Here is an 18,082-nt window from a genome sequence, read left to right on the forward strand (position 1 = left end):
TGCGCTTGCGTCGGTCCTGCTGCGAACGATGGATCGGCGGAGGAGCGTCATCGTGTCCCGCCCACGTTCCCCCTCCCAAACACTGAAACTTTTGTCAACACCACCAAACAATTCACCATGTCCGGCTCACCACCCCCTGAGGAACAGAAGAAGGCCGATGCCGAGGCGCGCGCAAAGGAGCAGGCCGAACAGGCCGCGCTGCCCTACAAATGGGACCAGACCATCAAAGACCTCGACATCACAATCACCATTGATGGCAAGTACAAGGGAAAAGACTTGATCATCGACATCGGCCGGAATAAGCTCAAGGCTGGCATCAAGGGCCAGGAGCCTTTCATCGACGTTTGTTGCTTCCTACGCTGTCTAGCCATGTCTTGCGCTAACGCGTTCTCCAGGGCGAGCTGCCTCATGCCATCCGTGTCGACGACTCCACCTGGACACTGACCTCCGTCGGATCTCAGAAGGAGATCTCCATTCACCTCGATAAAGTGAACCAGATGGAGTGGTGGGCACACGTAGTCACCACTGCGCCAAAGATCGACACCTCCAAGATCCAGCCCGAGAACAGCAAACTAGGCGACCTCGATGGCGAGACACGTGGTATGGTGGAGAAGATGATGTTCGATCAGAGGCAAAAGGAACAAGGGAAGCCAACAAGCGACGAGCAGAAGAAGGCGGATATCTTGGAGCAGTTCAAGAAGCAGCATCCTGAGATGGATTTCTCCAACGCGAAGATGGGTTGAGCCGGTATGAATGACCAGGGGGGAACAATTCCGGGAGTTAAAAGTCCAATCCTAAGAGGGAAGGATAACAAAAGCCACCACTCAAAGGAACGGGAGAATGCACCATCGATAAGATTGGCCAGATGAAATGCCAGATGGGGTTGAACCGTGCTTAGCACCATCCATGTGACTAATCAAAGCTATGTTACATTTGATCCTGAAGGTATGCACTGTATTACCATTTGCTAGCGTCTGAATGTAAAACATGGCGGATACGTCTCGGGTCTGTGGTGGTAGGCAAACATCTTAGAGAGACAAGCTTGTAGAAAAAGCAACAGACGAGAGGAGAACATTTTGGTCGATACAGTCAAACTAGGTTTTCGAAATGCAATGGACGAAGAAGGTGTGATCTTCTAAGTGACCCAACAATGTTCACGTAATAGGAAGGAGCCATCTTTTCTCAACCTGCACCTTCTCCGTAGCACCTTCCAAAATATTACTACCAAGCCACAAGTGCTTTCGAGCATGTCAACAACACTACTGTTGTCAGATCTCCGCTCACCACACCGTTACAAACTTCCTGCAAATACATTGTTACAGATTCCATAATGTCTGCCCAAGCACGATGAGGAAGAAGAGAACATGAGTCTTGCAGATGACACGGGAACGACAGAAGTGGATGATTGAGAGATCAGAGTAGAACGTGAGGACACTATGACAGGGAGCCAAGACATAGAAATAGCAGTCGTCCTACTGCCAAAGTGTGCAATTTGCATAAATGTTCATTCGCTCAGAGCAGAGTATCCACGAGATTGGTTCAAACACGATGTTCCATATCGACGTTACGCCTTACTCCCCTCATCATCCCTCCCCGCACCCCCATCCACAGCCGGCGCCTCAACAACGAATAGCTCCTCTCCCATCCCAAACGGCTGCACGTTCTGGTTCTGACTCGCCCGCCTCTGATGCGCACTCAAATTCAGACTCGGCTGTCTTTGCCTTCGTTTGGGTAGCGGCGGAGGCGGCGTCGCTAACTCATTACTAGCAGCACTACTCTTCCTCCTGCGCATCTCACGAAACACATCCTCTCCATCGTCATCGTGATCTCCAGCATTGCCACCAGTCCTAGCGTCTTGATCTGGGAAATGTGCAGCTGGTAAGAGGGAGGCTGTACCCAAGGAAGCTGTACCCAACGATGTTTTTGAGCTGTCAACGAGATCTTCGACTGATCTTTTGCTGGAAACGACAGGCGAGTTCGTAGTAGGGGCAACGGGTTTGCGTTTTGTGAGATTAGCAAAGGTATTGGAGGCCGCGGCAGGGATGGCCCAGGTCTGTCTTTTCTCGTTCTTGGGGTGCGGAAGAGGTGTGCCTGGGGGAGGGAGCGGCTGGCCTCTTCCCATGGGTTCTGTGTGGGATTTTGAGATTGATGGGTTTGAGTGGAGTTGTGGGCGGGGATCCAAAGACGACGACGATGATGAGTCGTGATCTATGCTTGGGCCTTCGGATGTAGGTGGTCTGTTGTTGTTGGTATTGGATTTGGTATTTTGCTTGGCTGCGAGCCAGTTTCTGGCTGCTGCTGTGGCGGAGTTGAGAGATTGATTGATGGTTTGTTTCTTTGTCGCCATATTACTGGCTCCTGCTGCGGCTGCGGCTGCTGCAGCAATTTCCTGTGCGGACAGCTCTTTCGACCTTGTTCGGGAGTGCTCGGTATTGAGGACTGGTACAGACATAGTGCTTTCTGCGTATATTGATGCGGCAGAAGTGTCCTCCGAGGAGCTCTCTGATGAATCCGTCGTTTTTCGTGCACTTTTAGGTCGCATCGGTGACTTCATAGGCGACGTGACTGGAAGTGATTTGACACTTGTTGGTGTCATGTTACGATCATTTGAAATTTCAGCAGAAGCGTTCGATGAGTCAATTTTCACCTGGGCGACAGACGATGAAGACCGCATTGCCCGTGGTCTCACTGAAGCCGATGAGGACTTGTGATCCGTCGAGGAAGAAACACCGGTGCCGACCTCTTCTGAATCAACACTCGAAGCGATGGAGAAGTGCGCGCTCGCCGAATCGGTCTTTTCATCAAGTTTCTCAGCCTCTGAGATTACAGTCTCGAGTGCGGCTTCATCTTGTTTGATCTTATCGGCGTCTTCCTCCTCATCCTTCGCACTGTCTTCCCAGACACCGCCTCTTATGACCTGCGCAATGGTGTCGGTGAACGGCATGTCATCCCAGTTGGGCAAAACCAATGTCTCATTCACCACTTCCCGTATGCGGTTTTCGATTGCCCTAAGGACAACACCATAGGTAATCTGACGCGAACTCACGATCGGCTCAAGCGAGAACTCCATCTTGGGCGGTGTCTCAAACGTCATCCAGAGTCTGTTACTAGGCGGAGGCTTGACCCTGATAAGAATATGTCCATCGAGCCTCTTCAATACCGTGGCCAACACGAGTATCACCTCGCGGGTTTTGAACCGAGTGCCCAGATCGATTCGTACGGTAGCTGATATTTCGATGCGAAAGTTTCCCTTGTAGCTGACATCGGCCTCCACAACGAGATCGCCATCGACAGTTAGCTCTTTAAGCTTGGGGTTCGTGATGAAGGGCGGCAGGGTGCCCATGTCGACCTTGCGTAACTGTACACTGCTGATGATAGCAGGCTTCGGCACCCGGGCGATCTTCTTGTTGATCTTGCTCGCAATAAAGTCTTTGACTTGCGAGGTCTTATATATAGCCAGAAACACTCTACCAATAAGCGCATTGATCCAGCGGGTATGTAGGTTCTCTTCCGAAGCATGCAGCTGCTGCACTAGCTTGACAAGATCGGGTGTATCGAATTTGAGCGGAACGGACGGGTGATCTGTGTCGGTGGGATCTTTCTGGTTTTCTTGGGCGTGTAACATCGCGTGGTAGAAGTCTTCCTTCTCGGAGCAGTTATCGGAGAACAGATAGAAATCTTTCGCGTCGGCAGTACTGTTGCTGTCCAGCTGCTGGATGAGTCGAATGCCTAAATTTGTCAGTTCCAGGAAAGTCATTTAAATGCTAGCATGAAGGCATACAGTTTCTCTTTATCCAAAGCTCGCCCTCCGGTATGCGCTCTCCGCCCCCATATATGTCAACTTTGTAATGCGCGAGTGATATTACGTGGCGTACTTCGAGCTGGTCTTCGTTGTCGTATAGCATGAGGTGTCCGAGACTGGACTGAAATTAGTCCGACTTCATGTACTGCAAATGCGTAGACATACCGTAAGACAACATAGAAGACATTGCGGGCCTTCTTGTTCTTTGCACTTGTTGCTTCTATTGTGGGACTTGTAGTCTTATTCCTGTCGAATATGCCCCTGTATATGGACTGATATACGCTCGGGCTCTCTACAGCTACTACAGCACCAGCCGGTGTCGTTCGATCCGGAGGTTTGCCATTGACGCCTCCTGGCACGTACTCTCGGCATACCGCGAAGTATCCAGCACAGGCATCCGGCTCGTGGGTCCTTCCCTTCAGCTTGTCCAGTATCTCCTCGTCTATGCCCACTCCCAAGTGTACATTATCGTTGTCCTTGCCGTGTGTAGATCCGTCCGACTTCCTACGTTGTTGTGAAGTCGCCCCTGCATCTGTAGTGTCGGTAATGCTTTCTTGTTCGACGAGTCTAGTGCCCAAGAACCAGGCGGCCACAAGTACAGCGGGCAAAAGGGTCAGCCCACCTACGAGGTAGCCCCATACGAATATCTTAAATACAGCTCCATACCCCCAGTCCCCGCTCATCTTGGGTTATGTCTTATGCTGTATTGTAGACCATCCCTCGCCATGTAAATAAGTGTCGCGAAGGCTTGTATTCGATCACAAAGGATAGACGAGTTTGTATAGGTGTTGGGAACGTAGATGGAAAGGTATTCGGTTAACACGGCGCGTCGAAGCAAGTAAGGTAGCGAGCGACGTTAGCGGTTGTGGAAGGAATGCAGAGGCCCGTTCGTGTACGTTGCGCGCACGTTTTGTCAGAGAAGTTCAGGTGGTAAGGCAACAAGGTGTTCACGAGGACTACTTGCCTCGGACTTGGCTCGTGGTGAGAGCAGTGGTTCGACGCGAGCTAGAGCTGTGGTATGAGCGGGGCCGGAGTTAACGCTCCACGTGTGAGGATGCACGTCGTTGATCGGCGCTAAGATAATGACCCGCGCTGCTATGACGGCATCTTCGATATTCCACCAGCACGATTTTGAGAGACAGAAACACACTGGAACCTTGAGAATTTCGAAAATCTTCCAACTCCATTGGTATCACGAATTCATTCAAAGTAGGTGTTGCAGGCAACAGGCTACTTTCCTTACAGCAAAGATAAGTCAGTGATGGCGGGGGTTGATTCTTCTATTCCTATGTTTTGAAGTATTTGTATCATTCATCAAGGTACGTACGCTAATCATCCTACAGTCGGTATATATCGTGTACACTTCCGCCAAAATGGCAACAACAGAATCCCAATCCTACAATCCGGACATACCTTCGCACCCTGTCACCAAGACCACGGAGACTATCCATGTCGAACTCACCCCACACGATCTAGACTCCTTGTCAGCAACAAAATTCGTGCGTTCTCCATCCGCAGGCGCGACTGTTCTGTTCATAGGCACGACTCGCGACTCTTTCAACAACGAGCCTGTTTCATCCTTAGCTTACACTTCTTACGCTCCCCTTGCCATCAACACTCTTTTCAAAATCGCCACGTCCATTCTATCCAAGCACTCATGCACTAAGATCGCCATCATTCACAAGCTGGGCGAATGTCCGATTGGTGAGGAGAGCATTGTCATTGCGGTGTCCGCACCACACCGACAGGCAGCGTGGAGAGCGGGTGAGGAAGCATTGGAGGAGACGAAGGACAGAGCTGAGATTTGGAAGCTTGAGAGATTCGAGGGTGGCGAGGGGGTTTGGAGAGCGAACAGAGATGGGCAAAAAGGCGTCAAGATTGAAGACGGAACACAATAGTGGTGCAAGGAAAGTTGGGTCAAACATAATTCAATGGTTGCTTATCAAGTCGTCAAGAACTACTAAGTGGTTGGAGCCCTGTAGGATGTTTTTGCGATACCACATGCTGGGCGTGTTGGGTGATGCCTGCCGAGTAGATAGCATGACATACGCGAAGTCACATTGAGGGATCAACGTTGAGGTGATGTGTTGTTCAGTCCCCGGATCATGAAGCGTAGTAAGAGAGCAGGTTATGTAAGCTTATGCAGCACGAATAAATTGGAAAGCTCCTTGGCTGAGCTATCATCCCCATCTTTGCGCCAACGACATAGGTCATGAGCACGAGCACAAGTCTATTCCCAGGTTATAGTGGTCAATTATAGAGCTGAGTGGAAAATCGCATATACGTATGTGTACCTTAATGCAGCCAGTCCGGACTTGTACGGGAGGGTCGTTATCCGTCGACTAGTATGTACCGGAGGTTTGGTTGTGCGTATCAACACGATATTAAAACAAGCTGTAGCCAGAGTATACGGATCCCGACGCCTTGTGGCAATTGCCCGTTATAACTCGTTTCGGCTGAGACATGCTTGAATCAGAACATGCTCTGAGTGGGACGCCCCTCATTGATGTCATTTTGAGCTCATGTCGTGGCACATACCCGGGTACCTTTCCAAACCACCCTTGGAACGTACCCGGAAGCATTGGGAGGTAATTTAATGCCCAATCGCATCCTTCAATTGTCAATCGTGGGTCTCTCATACAACGAACTCGGAGGATGGCGCATTTTTCCTCGTCGTTCCAGTGTGACGCCCTGCCTGTGACGCATTCGCATAAAAAGCCTACATGATCTACGACACGTTGACAGTATAGATAGATATCGGCTTGGCAAAGGGGCGGAGTTGTTCATTAGACTCGGGACGCCGTGCCTTGGTTGCGAGTGCTCATCCGATGAGGCATTCATAGACTACCGCGGATGTGGAACTATGCGCGGCTAGTAGACACTCAGCCTTCCTGTTGTATACACTATTCTTACAGTCGTACTCGTACACGTCAACGGTCGTTATTGGTTCTTCTCGGATTCATTTTTCTCGTCCTCCTCTATTATCCGCATCTGTCCAGATGCTACTATCATTTCGCTGATGCTATTCGGTACATCATCTTCAGATTCGTATATTCGGTCGTAATTCAAGCGGCCCCGTAGAACTGCCCTAGCTTCTTTCAGGTTGGCAATGTCGAAGGTCCACATTGCGCCACCCAGTGCCATGATTCCGACGCTGGCGCAGTTCATTGTGGCCAAGTTTAGAGCCTGGCAGGCATCGGAGAAGGGACTAAAGTATTCGTGCGGGTTCGTGTTCGCTTCATAAAACTTTGGCATGACACGGAGCTGCCTCCTCCATACAGCCTTTCGCGTTATTGCGGTCGATGCTAGTAAACAGGCGCTTCCGAGGAAGTATATCGAAAGTTGGCGTAATGATCGTGGGGACGTGACGGGTATGCCTTCGTGGGCGCTTCCAGCCAGCCGTGAAGGAGGGTTGACGGGAGCAGCTGTTGGCCGGCTCATCGTTCTCAAGATCGGAATCTTCTCAATAGCTTCCACCAAGTCCTTCAGTCGTACTGCAAGTAATCTGGGGCGATCTGTCGGGTGACTGCAGGACTAGCGTCGCATGCCGAATTCGTTTGCGGACTCCCGAGCGTGTCTCTGCTGATAGAGAGCTATACTTTGCGCTTGCCAAACGCCTTACAGTGAAGGCAGTGTCTTGAAAATACCCGGAACGAACGTATTGTTAGCCGAAAACGTGGGGTTGTGAGGCAATCGCAGAGGAGATGTGTTCTTCAGCGACATCACAAAAAAGTTGTGATGGAAGCCGTGGTCGGTGGGTCTCGGGCCGTGCGCTCAGAGACCCCACAATGGCTGGACCCTCGTCCTCCATCATACCATCCCCCTGCCATCTACAAACAAGCTTTCAACTCATCAAAATACTCGACCTGACGTATAGATTGCTGGCTGTCAAACAACAGCACCGATCGAGGGTTGCTAATTGCTCCAGCCGCACCTACATCGTATCACTCATCTTTCCCCGCAATGAATCCGCACGACGAGACGACTCGATATTGAACTGCAGCTATGCAGTGATCCTCGCCAGGAATACTCGATCGAACTAGTTAGTAGCTCTCGGTCAAGGGTTAGAGACTCAGCCGTACGGTTCCGCGTCGTTTAGCCACTCCAACGGGTTCCGGGTTCCTGGGATTCATGCTTGAAACCACCAAGGTACGCGATAGATAAACATGCATGACGTACGGCATGTTCCTCCGACCAAATGCTTCTACGTGGAAACTCTTGACGTACTTCGGCATACTCTGTTGTACATCGATGTCACGGAGACACTCGTTGGCTATTTGATCCACTAAAGCGAGCCACTTTCCTCTCAGTCACCATCCAGTTCATGCAGCAGAACGCTTTCCAGGTGCATATTCGACGCCTACCTCCGTGCGAGAAAGTAAACTCGGTTTGGTTATAACTTACGCATGCATAACAAGTATGTTGACACTGTTAGTCATAGCAACTGGTGGGCTAAAGGTTCGTGGTAGCGTCCTAACTGCATGCATGCATACTCTCGTGGCGCGATGTGATCTTAGTCCGCATCAGCGCGCTTGATCTATTCCCGTCTCGGTATGTTTTCCTCTAAGCCATTCTGTGAGATGTGCAAGACACTACTGATCGCGTTGTCGATCATCCGGATACTGCGGGAGAACGACCTTTGCTTCTTTTGCTCAACGCTCAACAAGAAACATTCGTGATACAAAGGAGATGCGAGTTTTGGTGAGCCGGGCTCAACTATAAAGAGACTCCATGGTCCTCTTCTAAACCATCATCAGCCTCCAGCGTTCGCAACAATTCCTTCGAAACTCCATCGCTTCAGATTTGTACATATCGTCAATCGCTTTTTTTTTTCAGCCCAGGCCACCTTCGTTCTTAGCCCAAGATGCTCTTCAATAACCTCTTCACACTCGTTGCTTCGGCTTCCCTGGTCGCTGCTTTTCCCGGCTACTCTCCACCTCACCTCAAGTCTTCTTCTCCCGGATACCCCGCTGAGTCAGTCTGTACTCCATGTATGTGTACCAATGCAGCTTTACACGAACTTGAGTTGACTCTTCATAGCTACATGGATCAGCACTAGTGTCGGAGAGGACAAGACTACCTACCTTTCTACCAAGACTGTGGTGGTTCCAGTCACCACTGTCACGGAGAAATACTCTACTACCACGTCGCCCTGTCCATACACTACTACAGGCGTTAGCACAAAGACCGTGACTGATTTCACTACGTATCTCACCACCAAAACCTACTCGACTGTGACAACCATCTACGGCACCAAGGTAGAAAGCGAAGTTAAGTCATCCACCAAGTGCGAGACCGTGCCATTCGTGTAAGTGCCCAGCTACCCTTCCCGAAGATGACCTTCTGGCTCACATGTACATAGCTCCACTGGTACTTCCTACAAGACCAGCGTTGCCACTGCTAAGGAGACCGTTACATCCTCGAAGACCACCGCATCCGTTGTTACGGAAACTGCGAAGAAGCCGACTACTCACATCACCACTGGCACTACCACAGTCTGCACGACTAAGGACAGCTATGGCGGCGGCTACTAAGCCCAAAAACTACAGTACTGTGGAAGCTAGCATTGGGGCTCAGGATTGATTGAAACGCGAATTTCCAACTACGCAGCGCTCCTTATGAATGAAATGATGTATACACAGGTGGAATCACAGCACTTTTCAATTCTTCAGTCACTCCTTTAGATTACTATTTTACCCAGCTACAGAGCTACATTAAGAAATACACATAATTTGAACTCAAAGCAGATACACAAGACCGTCTTGCAGCATTATAATTTCGATGTTACCCAAAAGTCTATAACTATGGTATCGTGAGATGAGGCCAAGCCGGGAACTCAAGTCATGTACAACAAGTCCACTCATATAGCCATCTAACAGATCTCTAAGCAAATCAGCTCAAACATGAACTCTTCGTCTCATCGCTTTTGACTAAACCATCCCTTAATACCTTGACCTGTGTTGGGGTCGCTCAGGCCCCTGCATCATGGCCAAACGCGCAGGGTTCATGCCAAAAGTAGCAGCCTCATTGGGCTGCTCCGGCTCAGCGGCCTCTGCGTCGTCACCACCCTTTTTGCCTGACTTGGCTTCCTTCTTCTGCTTGCGCTCGCTCTGCTTCATTTCGACTTCGGTCTTCTTGACACGGTCGCGGGCGCGCTCGTCGTGCAATTTCTCGTTCTTGGCTGCGATCTTGGTTTTGCGGGCTTCACTGTTGCCACCGCCTCCTGCGCTGTTGGTGGAGTTAGTATGTGTCTTCATCACTTGTATTGTATCGTTTCGGGATGACAGTGGTGGTAGTGGTGGTGGTGGGAAAATAGAGATGCGCAGTGGGTATGCAGAGTATGGGAATCTTACCTCAGCTCAACATTGATCTTCCTGCCCTCCTTCTTCTTGGGATCGGGGAAGACTGAGTGGTGGTACTTCTTCAAGCACGTCACCATACGGTCGTAGCGGTCAAATTCGATGAAGCATGTGCCCATGAACTTTTCGGTGCCCTTGTATGTGCGGAGACGGACCTCGGTAGGCTTGATCTTTTCGAAATGCTTCTCGATTTGCTCCTTCGTAGCGCTGTAGGGAAGATTGCCTAGATAATTGTGTCAGATAGGCCGTGGTAGGCTGGAGTATGCACGAGACATACCGACAAAGACGATGAAACGACCCTTGTTAGCCTCAACTGCGGCTTCGACTTCCTCTCCTTCTACTTCCACCTCGGCACCGCCCTCGACCTCTACATCTGCGTCTTCTGCAGTGGCTTCACCGTTGGTCTCAGCTTTAGGCTCCTCAGCAGGAGATTCTCCATTAGTCGCTGCTTCCGCCGCCTTCTTTGCCTTCTTTTCTTTTTTGTCCTTCTTCTCCTTCTTGTCCTTTTTCTTTTCCTTCTTCTCAGCCTTGGATTCAGCATCTACTCCGTTTGTTTCCGCTTGAGTTTCCTCGGCCGCGTCTTCCATAGGTGTGTCCTCGGAAACGGCAGCATCCTTGCTCTTCTTCGATTTCTTGTCTTTTTTGTCCTTCTTGTCCTTCTTGTCCTTCTTTTCCTTCTTTGCAGGCGCATCTTCGGTGGCATCGGGCATTGGCTCATCGTCGTTGACGCTGATGAAGTTCTCAGAAGATTTCATCTCGTCGATAAGCTCAGCCTCTGGCGCATCCTCAGAGACATCGGCATCCTTGGACTTCTTGGACTTTTTCGATTTCTTTTCCTTCTTGTCCTTCTTTGCGTCTTCTAAGGCATCTTCGATGGCCGATGTGTCGACATTGTCCTTGGACTTCTTAGACTTCTTGTCCTTTTTGTCTTTCTTTTCCCTCTTCACCTCGGTCGCATCGACTGGCGCATCCTGGACATCTTCGGTTTTCTTAGATTTCTTGGACTTCTTTGGTGCATCCTCTGCAACCTCAGCGTCGCGCTTGCGCTTCTTCTCGGGGGTATCAATTTTAGACTTGGACATGGTGAGCGCGCAAAAATGTTGTAGATATGTAGGAGCGTGTCGCGAAACGAGAATGGAGATCCTGAACTTTTTCTGCCGGGCGGTCGCTCAAGCTTGTCTTGGCGCGTGAACCACGGCTTCAAGGCACACGACGAGTGACAGTATTTCAATCGCAAGCCATAATGCGTCCCCCGGCGCATCGAATAAAGCTTCCCCAGGGCTCCCGGAGGCCTCCGACAACCCGCACCTCCGATCGTCCATGTGCACGCCAGTTTTCGTACAAGCACCCTCGCCAATTCCTCGTTGCGCACCAAGGCTCGCCGCGGCCACAGCTGCCGTTTCTATACCCCTCGGGCCAGCACCTCTCCAACGGCCAACTACAACGTCTATTCTCCATTAGCGCGAACCACAAGAAGTTCATAAAAGAGACGGCGAAACTGAGTGTGCGCTATAGCATTCTCATCTTTCTCCTCTCATCATGCGTCAGTATCGCAAGTCTAGGCATATTGAGCGAGCAACAAGAGCGGGCCTTTCCGTCGCCTCATGAGTGGAGCCTGATCACGAGGTTTAGGTTCAGGAGAGGAAAGTGGTGGCAGGTGCCTGAAAACAACGAGGAAGAGGGTTTCCCCAACTGGGCGCGGGTTTACTCAGAGCTGGAATATGCGCTGAATCGATTGGAGAACCCGGATAAGGATGGGGCAGGTCTACTTGATCAAGAAGAAGGGGGAATACTGGTGCCCGGCGTAGGCAAGGCAGGCTTCGATTTGACCGCAAAAAGCGAAGAGTGGCGACAAGGATATTACGAAGTGCTTATGGGCATGGGCAATGCTGCAGAAAGACTAGACGGATGGGTGACGGATAAGTGGAGGAGAAATGTATGGGCCCCGGAGTTCATTCAGTCACCCTCAAATCTACGACCAAAGGCTGTTCTCCCTGGCATGCCCGAGCCACCAGATGAGGAGCATCGCACACCCGCGGCGGAAGCGCCAGAGACATTTTACCTCAAGATCATCACCTCGAAGGGTTTCACCACATACCAACGGCTATCGGCTGCTTTGAGCTACGCGGACTGGCTCAGCTTCAGAAAGCTTCCAGATTCGGCGGAGGAGATGTACAGGTGGGCACTCGACATTGCCATTGCAGGTTTGCCGACACCTGAGCCTTCGGCAGTCATCGATCGTGATAGTGGCATCTTGTCATCTACAGCACCGAAAGAAGCCATAACATCAAACATTGTCTATGCTGCGACAAACCTGGCTACTTTCTTAGCAGAGCAACGAAGAGTCGCATCCGCGCTCCCAATTTTCATTTCTTTGCTTCGTGCTCGCATCGAAGCTGAAGAAGATCGTACCCCTGCGATACAACCCAAGAAGGACACCACTCTCGTCGGAACTTTGTTCAGCTTGCTGCGTGAACCCGACTACCCAGACGTACCACCTTCCGGCGACGAACCACTGGTCCGGAAGGAAAGCGATCGCTGCGAAGAAGCTGCCTTGAAGAACTACATCGGCGAGATCCTTTTCGCGACAGCTGGCAGCTCGTCTAGCCAACGTCAACAAGGTCTTTCTTGGGTGCGTGATGCTGTCTCCACTTCTAAGCTCGCGCAATCACTCGAACCTGTACGCGCCAACGACGACATCCGCAAGAAGTGCGAAAAGTGCGAAGAAGTTGGACTCGAGTCATGGGGGAAGATCATGACATACCTAGCTGCTGAGGCACGCGAGAAACGCGATCACGCGAAGAGCGGGGGTCTGCAGGGATTAGTGTGGAAGGTTAAAGGCACGAAGGACCTGGATGAGAAAGTAGAGGACCTGGAGGGAGAAGAAGAGGGGGTAATTCTTCGGCTGAACAAGCTCAGAAGTAGAATGCTCAAGGAAGAATACGCTGAGATGGATCGCAAGTACGCGCGAACCTTTGTATTCTAGGATTCGGTTGTAAGATACGAGAGTTAGATGTGGGCATGATCAATGGTGCCACCTCTCACCACGCAAGATGGGCAATCATATCCAACACCCCTCACGACTCCTGCATCAGTTTCGCCATCGCAACTTATCGTATGTGCATGTTCACCAGTAACGGCCTTGACACCTGAACATCATGTTTCAGAAGCACATCACTTTAGCCTCCACCCTATCAAACTCGGTGCATCCTTGCCACGCGGATCGCCACGTCCGCCTCGCTATCAGGGGCCCTAGCGCTCGACAACCAATCATCCAAGCCACATCGCCTGTCAACTCCAACTAATTCGAATGTTCCTTTTGGTCACCCAGCAGATATGTTCCCACGTGTGGCGGGTTTCCCGACTATTGGCAGGGGCAGCTGATTACCAGTCGGGTAGGTAAACGAATTAGTGAGGGTATGTCTGCCATGCATAGACGGAATGTCGCTAGGATGCGGCCGATAGGGAAGGAGAATGGGTGGGTAAATGGTTCGTTTGCTGGACAGCTGAGGAAGGTGAGTTGGTAGTCAGCTGGTTGTAGGCGTTTGTATAAGAAAACAAGTAATCCATGAAGTGGACATTTTATGCGCAATTCAATCTGAATCTGTTTGCATCTGTTACTCTCATTATACACTCGAAAAACGTCATGATGGTTTTCAGATCCATCGTTGCTTTGGCTACGATAGTTGTGCCTTTGGTTAACTGCGCGCCGCTTACACTGCAGGAAAGGCAGACACCAAACGGTGTTCCGGATTATGTACTGAAATACGGTACGTACCGATTACAATCTTGATCCATTCACTGCTGTACCCCGAAGTCCACTAACATACCCTTAGCACCAATCGTCTACCTTCACTCAAAGGATACATACTTTCCCACCGACATACAAACTTTTCTGGATCATACAACTCCACGCGTGAAATTCAATGAAGTTCCCGGTCCTTCGAAGCCCCTCACTAGCTCCAACCTCGATCAAATGGGCAGTGACATTTGGCTCACATCCAACGATGACGTGACCAAAGATCCCACATGGATTAAAGGCACAAAGCCCAACGGGCAAGGAAAGACCGAAGGAGCCACTACCGCAGCTATCATTGTAAACGACAAAGGAAACGGCAACGTCGATGCTTTCTACATGTATTTCTACGCCTACAACTATGGTGGTGAGGTACTAGGATGGAATAAACTCAACTTCGGTACGTCGCTCCCCCATTCTTCCTTTAAAAATCCAACAGCTCTAACATTCGAACCACAGGTAACCACGTAGGCGATTGGGAGCACGTAATGGTCCGTTTCCAAAACGGCTCTCCCCAAGCAATCTGGTACTCTCAACACGCCAACGGCCAAGCCTTCCGCTACTCCACCGTCGAAAAATCTGGCGACAGACCCATTGCATACTCTTCCAAAGGTTCCCATGCCAACTACGCAATCTCTGGAACCCACGACCACACTATCCCCAATCTCAACCTCCCCGGTGGCGTCCTAGAAGACTACACGGATAAAGGCGTAATGTGGGACCCCGTGCTATCGGCCAACTTCTACAAGTTCAATGCTGGTAACAACGCTTTTTCAGCATATGATGGGCAGGCGCCGACAGCATGGTTGAACTTTAAGGGTAGGTGGGGCGACGAAGAGTATCCAAAGAGTGATAAGAGACAGGTTAAATTGTTTGGCCAGGCGAAGTTCACGGGTGGACCGACGGGGCCGGTTGATAAACAATTGAATAGGGAGAAAATCTGTCCGAATAATGGGCAGCTTTGCATTTTGAGGAGTATCCTTGTGCCGAGGAGGAGGGGTATGGATGGGGTTATGCAGGAGAGGGATGAGGTCGTTGGGTAATTGAGGAGAAGGTGCTGTTTTATATATGTACTCGAATTAATTGGACATAATGTGAAATGACTGCTGTATAACACCGTGCGCCTAACTTGGGTATCATCATCATCCTATACCAAACGACCGACAGGAGACGCCAAAATAGCGGAAGCCATAACGGAGAAACAAACCGAATAGTCAGTAATCGTGAATACATTCAAGAAGGAAACACTTCCCTTTGTGGAAAGGAGTGTACACGGAATTAAAGAAAAGATATGGCCGGGTCGGGTCAAGTTGCACTGTTGGAACGCCACAGTAACACGACGACGTAGAGAAACATTGACACATCACCGTGACTCTTAGTCACCCCGAGGCTTGGTTTCTTCCAACATATCATCGTTTGATACCTCGGAGTGGCGCGCCTGAACGCCTTGCTTGAGGACATCGTCTAACGCGATGTTCACAGCAGATTCTCGTGTGTCCAGTGAGCTCGTCATCGCCTCCTTGCGATATGTGTCTCGCGGTGGTCGATCCTGTCTTGGCTTACCAGTCAGCTTCGACATCATCATACCCCAAGCTCTTCTGCACTCGGCGCGGGTAGTGGAGATGTAGATAGTGGCGTTCCAAGCTCCTTGGAGCGGTAGGACGATTGCGGAAATGAGGTTTAGGGCAAAGCTCGGGTGGTCCTGGTGCGTAAACTGATACATGCGGTTGATACTGCTGGGCAGCCAGACAACAACCAAGGCCAGGAACATGAGGAAGGCAACTTGGAAGTACGCCATGGCTGCAGCATGTCCTTCAGCAGTTCGCTTGAGGATAGGACGTGATATCGACAATGAAGTTGGCACCACTGATGTGTCTGCTATAGGACTCGTCGCAACGACAGTCGCCCTATACCCATTCCTTCCAGTTGTGCCCTGATGTAGAGTTTTCTGGGCTTCAACGTCCCCGATCTGGATCCTAGACATGCGAGTAGAAACAGGGGCTGCCAGTGGTTCTATTGTCAGATCGTTGATTCTGCTTGGTTTGGAAAGTAACCGGGTGCTTGCGAACGAACTGATGGAGTTCTGATCTGGCTCGGGAGAAACACCGCACGAGATGGTATCCTCCGTCTGAACATCGCATTTGATTTGTGTCGTCACCACGATGTTGTTCATGCCGACTAAAGGGCCTCGAACACCGCTATGTGTACGAGAAGCTGAAGAATCCCTGTGTAGGAATTGGTGCGAACTGCGATAGATTGAACGCAGTTCAGCCCTCTTTCTCCAGATTCGGTAGCCGGTGATAACGTAGATGCTGATAGTCGCAGTGATGACGATCCTGTTGAGATTAGTAACATTCAAGTCGACGAGGGCAACGCGTACCAGACAGGAGCGTAAAAGAAAGCAATTCGCATCCACTCAACATCAGACGCTATCCAGCACCAAAGAGTTGCGGATCCGATGATTTGGTGTCCTGTCCTACTCAAGATGAAGTAAGCTAGGACCGGCACTCCTGGAATGCCATAACTGCAGGTGATGTACCACTTCTCCAGATGGCGTAACTGTTGAGCATCGTACCCATAGAAGAACACGAGAAAAACATTCATAGCCATGGACAAGCAGAAGAGGGAATCCGAGACCAAGAACCATTGGATGAGAAGACCCTGGAGCTCGCACAGGCCGGATGGAGGCTGGGAGCCCTTCGGTAATACTGCAATTGACATCAAAGTGGCTACATTGGTTATGATGTTGCCAAAAGTCGCAAAGAACACCAAACGATTAATTGCTGTGTATGATTAGCCCTTGAACTGGAATGAGGCAAGACAACATACGTTTCCTGAAGAATGGAAAGTAGACGAAGGTGCTGATGATGAGTGCTGAGCCTATGACGGAAAGTCCGGACGCTGTTCGTGTGGCGATAACAATGGCAATGTCTTTATTATGAGACAGCGGAGTGACCATGTTGCGAAGTCGTTGCAAAAGTCTACCTTTGCTCGTAACGGTTGTGGTTTTGTGCTGAACTCTGAGAGACTGGACGTGTAACCAATGCGGCGGTAGTACTAGAAGTGGTAGTTTGATGCATTCGAATGCGGGCGAATGCGCTTAGAAGCTATTTGATATCGTTCACCGCCGCAGTGGACATGAACTTGCCTAATAGTGCCACAGCATTGGCGGTAAGCTAACGGAAGAGAGTCGAATCGGCCGAATGAAAGTAGCGACGAGGTGGTTATGCGCAAACAATTGGTAAATCGATGTAAGGACCAACAGGGATAAATTGTATCGCGTGAGAGCAACCACTGTCCCGCTGTGGGAAAAAGGAGTACTTGGGAGGCGTGAATGGCCTCAAATCCTGGAAGTGAGTTGAATGAATAACGCAAGGTCGTGGTATTCATGCAGTGCAGACCATGATCGTGGTCCAGAAGGTAGCCTTCTCTGCCTGTAACAATGCAGGACGCGTGGTAAAACCGCGTACAATGCGCTTGGGGGGAAAGCACGAACCCTTGCGCACCACGTTGTACAAAGCCTGAAGAAGGAGGAAAAAGATACAAACAATTTGAACCGCTGAATCAGCTCGTGAAAATGTCTTCCTACGAACAAAGTATCGCGCACGACAGCGGAGTGTTGATAGGATACAATTTGGATCGAATGTAGCGTGAGATCGATTGAGATAATACAGGCGTCTCACTGTTATCATACCTTGAATATCCCAGTCATATGCTTCACTAGCATCACTACGTCTATAGGGAACGGTGGTTGCCGCAGGCGATAGCTACTTTTGGTAACAGCCTCTGTGTACTAGTGTCCACAGATGAAAAGCCCGGAAAAGTGGCGTGTAGGCGGGCCGCCGTTCGCAAAACTAGTGCCGACCGATCACCTATGGCATGAGAAGTCTGCCAATGGAGGTCTGTGACCTGGAAGGCAGTGCCATCGAGAGCTCGACGTGGGAGGTGCCAAGACAACATGTCATCCTTCCCCGCAGTTCCACCCTCATCTCAATTGGCAGCTTTTTGGCGCACGTTCCGTTCTCCAAACGCACCTGCATATCGCTATCACAGAACAAAGAACCCTCGAAGCATGCTAACTAGATTCGGGGGTATGCATAGCCAGGATATGTGAGATTACGGTGC

General features: G+C 50.4%; 9 protein-coding genes across 9 annotated transcripts; 5 read left to right on the forward strand and 4 right to left on the reverse strand.

Moving 5' to 3' along the window:
- Positions 1 to 117: 117 nt before the first annotated feature.
- Positions 118 to 743, forward strand: ALTATR162_LOCUS8532 (uncharacterized protein; the record flags this gene model as incomplete). The annotated part of the gene is made up of 2 exons (XM_043316162.1): positions 118 to 342; positions 396 to 743. The coding sequence occupies 2 exons, from the start codon at positions 118 to 120 to the stop codon at positions 741 to 743; spliced, it is 573 nt and encodes a 190-aa protein (XP_043172097.1).
- Positions 744 to 1,564: 821 nt separating this feature from the next.
- Positions 1,565 to 4,485, reverse strand: ALTATR162_LOCUS8533 (uncharacterized protein; the record flags this gene model as incomplete). Its single annotated transcript, XM_043316163.1, has 3 exons — positions 1,565 to 3,729; positions 3,782 to 3,918; positions 3,968 to 4,485. 3 exons carry the CDS (start codon positions 4,483 to 4,485, stop codon positions 1,565 to 1,567), a joined length of 2,820 nt encoding a protein of 939 aa, XP_043172098.1.
- A 690-nt stretch (positions 4,486 to 5,175) lies between these two features.
- On the forward strand, positions 5,176 to 5,700 carry ALTATR162_LOCUS8534 (uncharacterized protein; the record flags this gene model as incomplete). Its single annotated transcript, XM_043316164.1, has 1 exon — positions 5,176 to 5,700. The coding sequence occupies one exon, from the start codon at positions 5,176 to 5,178 to the stop codon at positions 5,698 to 5,700; it is 525 nt and encodes a 174-aa protein (XP_043172099.1).
- A 1,042-nt stretch (positions 5,701 to 6,742) lies between these two features.
- On the reverse strand, positions 6,743 to 7,243 carry ALTATR162_LOCUS8535 (uncharacterized protein; the record flags this gene model as incomplete). Its single annotated transcript, XM_043316165.1, has 1 exon — positions 6,743 to 7,243. The coding sequence occupies one exon, from the start codon at positions 7,241 to 7,243 to the stop codon at positions 6,743 to 6,745; it is 501 nt and encodes a 166-aa protein (XP_043172100.1).
- A 1,423-nt stretch (positions 7,244 to 8,666) lies between these two features.
- On the forward strand, positions 8,667 to 9,336 carry ALTATR162_LOCUS8536 (uncharacterized protein; the record flags this gene model as incomplete). Its single annotated transcript, XM_043316166.1, has 3 exons — positions 8,667 to 8,793; positions 8,843 to 9,110; positions 9,165 to 9,336. 3 exons carry the CDS (start codon positions 8,667 to 8,669, stop codon positions 9,334 to 9,336), a joined length of 567 nt encoding a protein of 188 aa, XP_043172101.1.
- Positions 9,337 to 9,744: 408 nt separating this feature from the next.
- ALTATR162_LOCUS8537 (uncharacterized protein) lies at positions 9,745 to 11,243 on the reverse strand (the record flags this gene model as incomplete). The annotated part of the gene is made up of 3 exons (XM_043316167.1): positions 9,745 to 10,030; positions 10,156 to 10,384; positions 10,439 to 11,243. 3 exons carry the CDS (start codon positions 11,241 to 11,243, stop codon positions 9,745 to 9,747), a joined length of 1,320 nt encoding a protein of 439 aa, XP_043172102.1.
- A 161-nt stretch (positions 11,244 to 11,404) lies between these two features.
- ALTATR162_LOCUS8538 (uncharacterized protein) lies at positions 11,405 to 13,147 on the forward strand (the record flags this gene model as incomplete). The annotated part of the gene is made up of 1 exon (XM_043316168.1): positions 11,405 to 13,147. One exon carries the CDS (start codon positions 11,405 to 11,407, stop codon positions 13,145 to 13,147), a length of 1,743 nt encoding a protein of 580 aa, XP_043172103.1.
- Positions 13,148 to 13,810: 663 nt separating this feature from the next.
- Positions 13,811 to 15,000, forward strand: ALTATR162_LOCUS8539 (uncharacterized protein; the record flags this gene model as incomplete). Its single annotated transcript, XM_043316169.1, has 3 exons — positions 13,811 to 13,931; positions 13,998 to 14,357; positions 14,417 to 15,000. 3 exons carry the CDS (start codon positions 13,811 to 13,813, stop codon positions 14,998 to 15,000), a joined length of 1,065 nt encoding a protein of 354 aa, XP_043172104.1.
- Positions 15,001 to 15,332: 332 nt separating this feature from the next.
- Positions 15,333 to 16,916, reverse strand: ALTATR162_LOCUS8540 (uncharacterized protein; the record flags this gene model as incomplete). Its single annotated transcript, XM_043316170.1, has 3 exons — positions 15,333 to 16,293; positions 16,338 to 16,740; positions 16,787 to 16,916. The coding sequence occupies 3 exons, from the start codon at positions 16,914 to 16,916 to the stop codon at positions 15,333 to 15,335; spliced, it is 1,494 nt and encodes a 497-aa protein (XP_043172105.1).
- Between the last annotated feature and the right edge of the window lie 1,166 nt (positions 16,917 to 18,082).

This window comes from Alternaria atra (assembly GCF_907166805.1).
Source record: "Alternaria atra isolate CS162 genome assembly, contig: 29, whole genome shotgun sequence".
In the NCBI taxonomy this organism is placed as follows: Eukaryota; Fungi; Ascomycota; class Dothideomycetes; order Pleosporales; family Pleosporaceae; genus Alternaria; species Alternaria atra.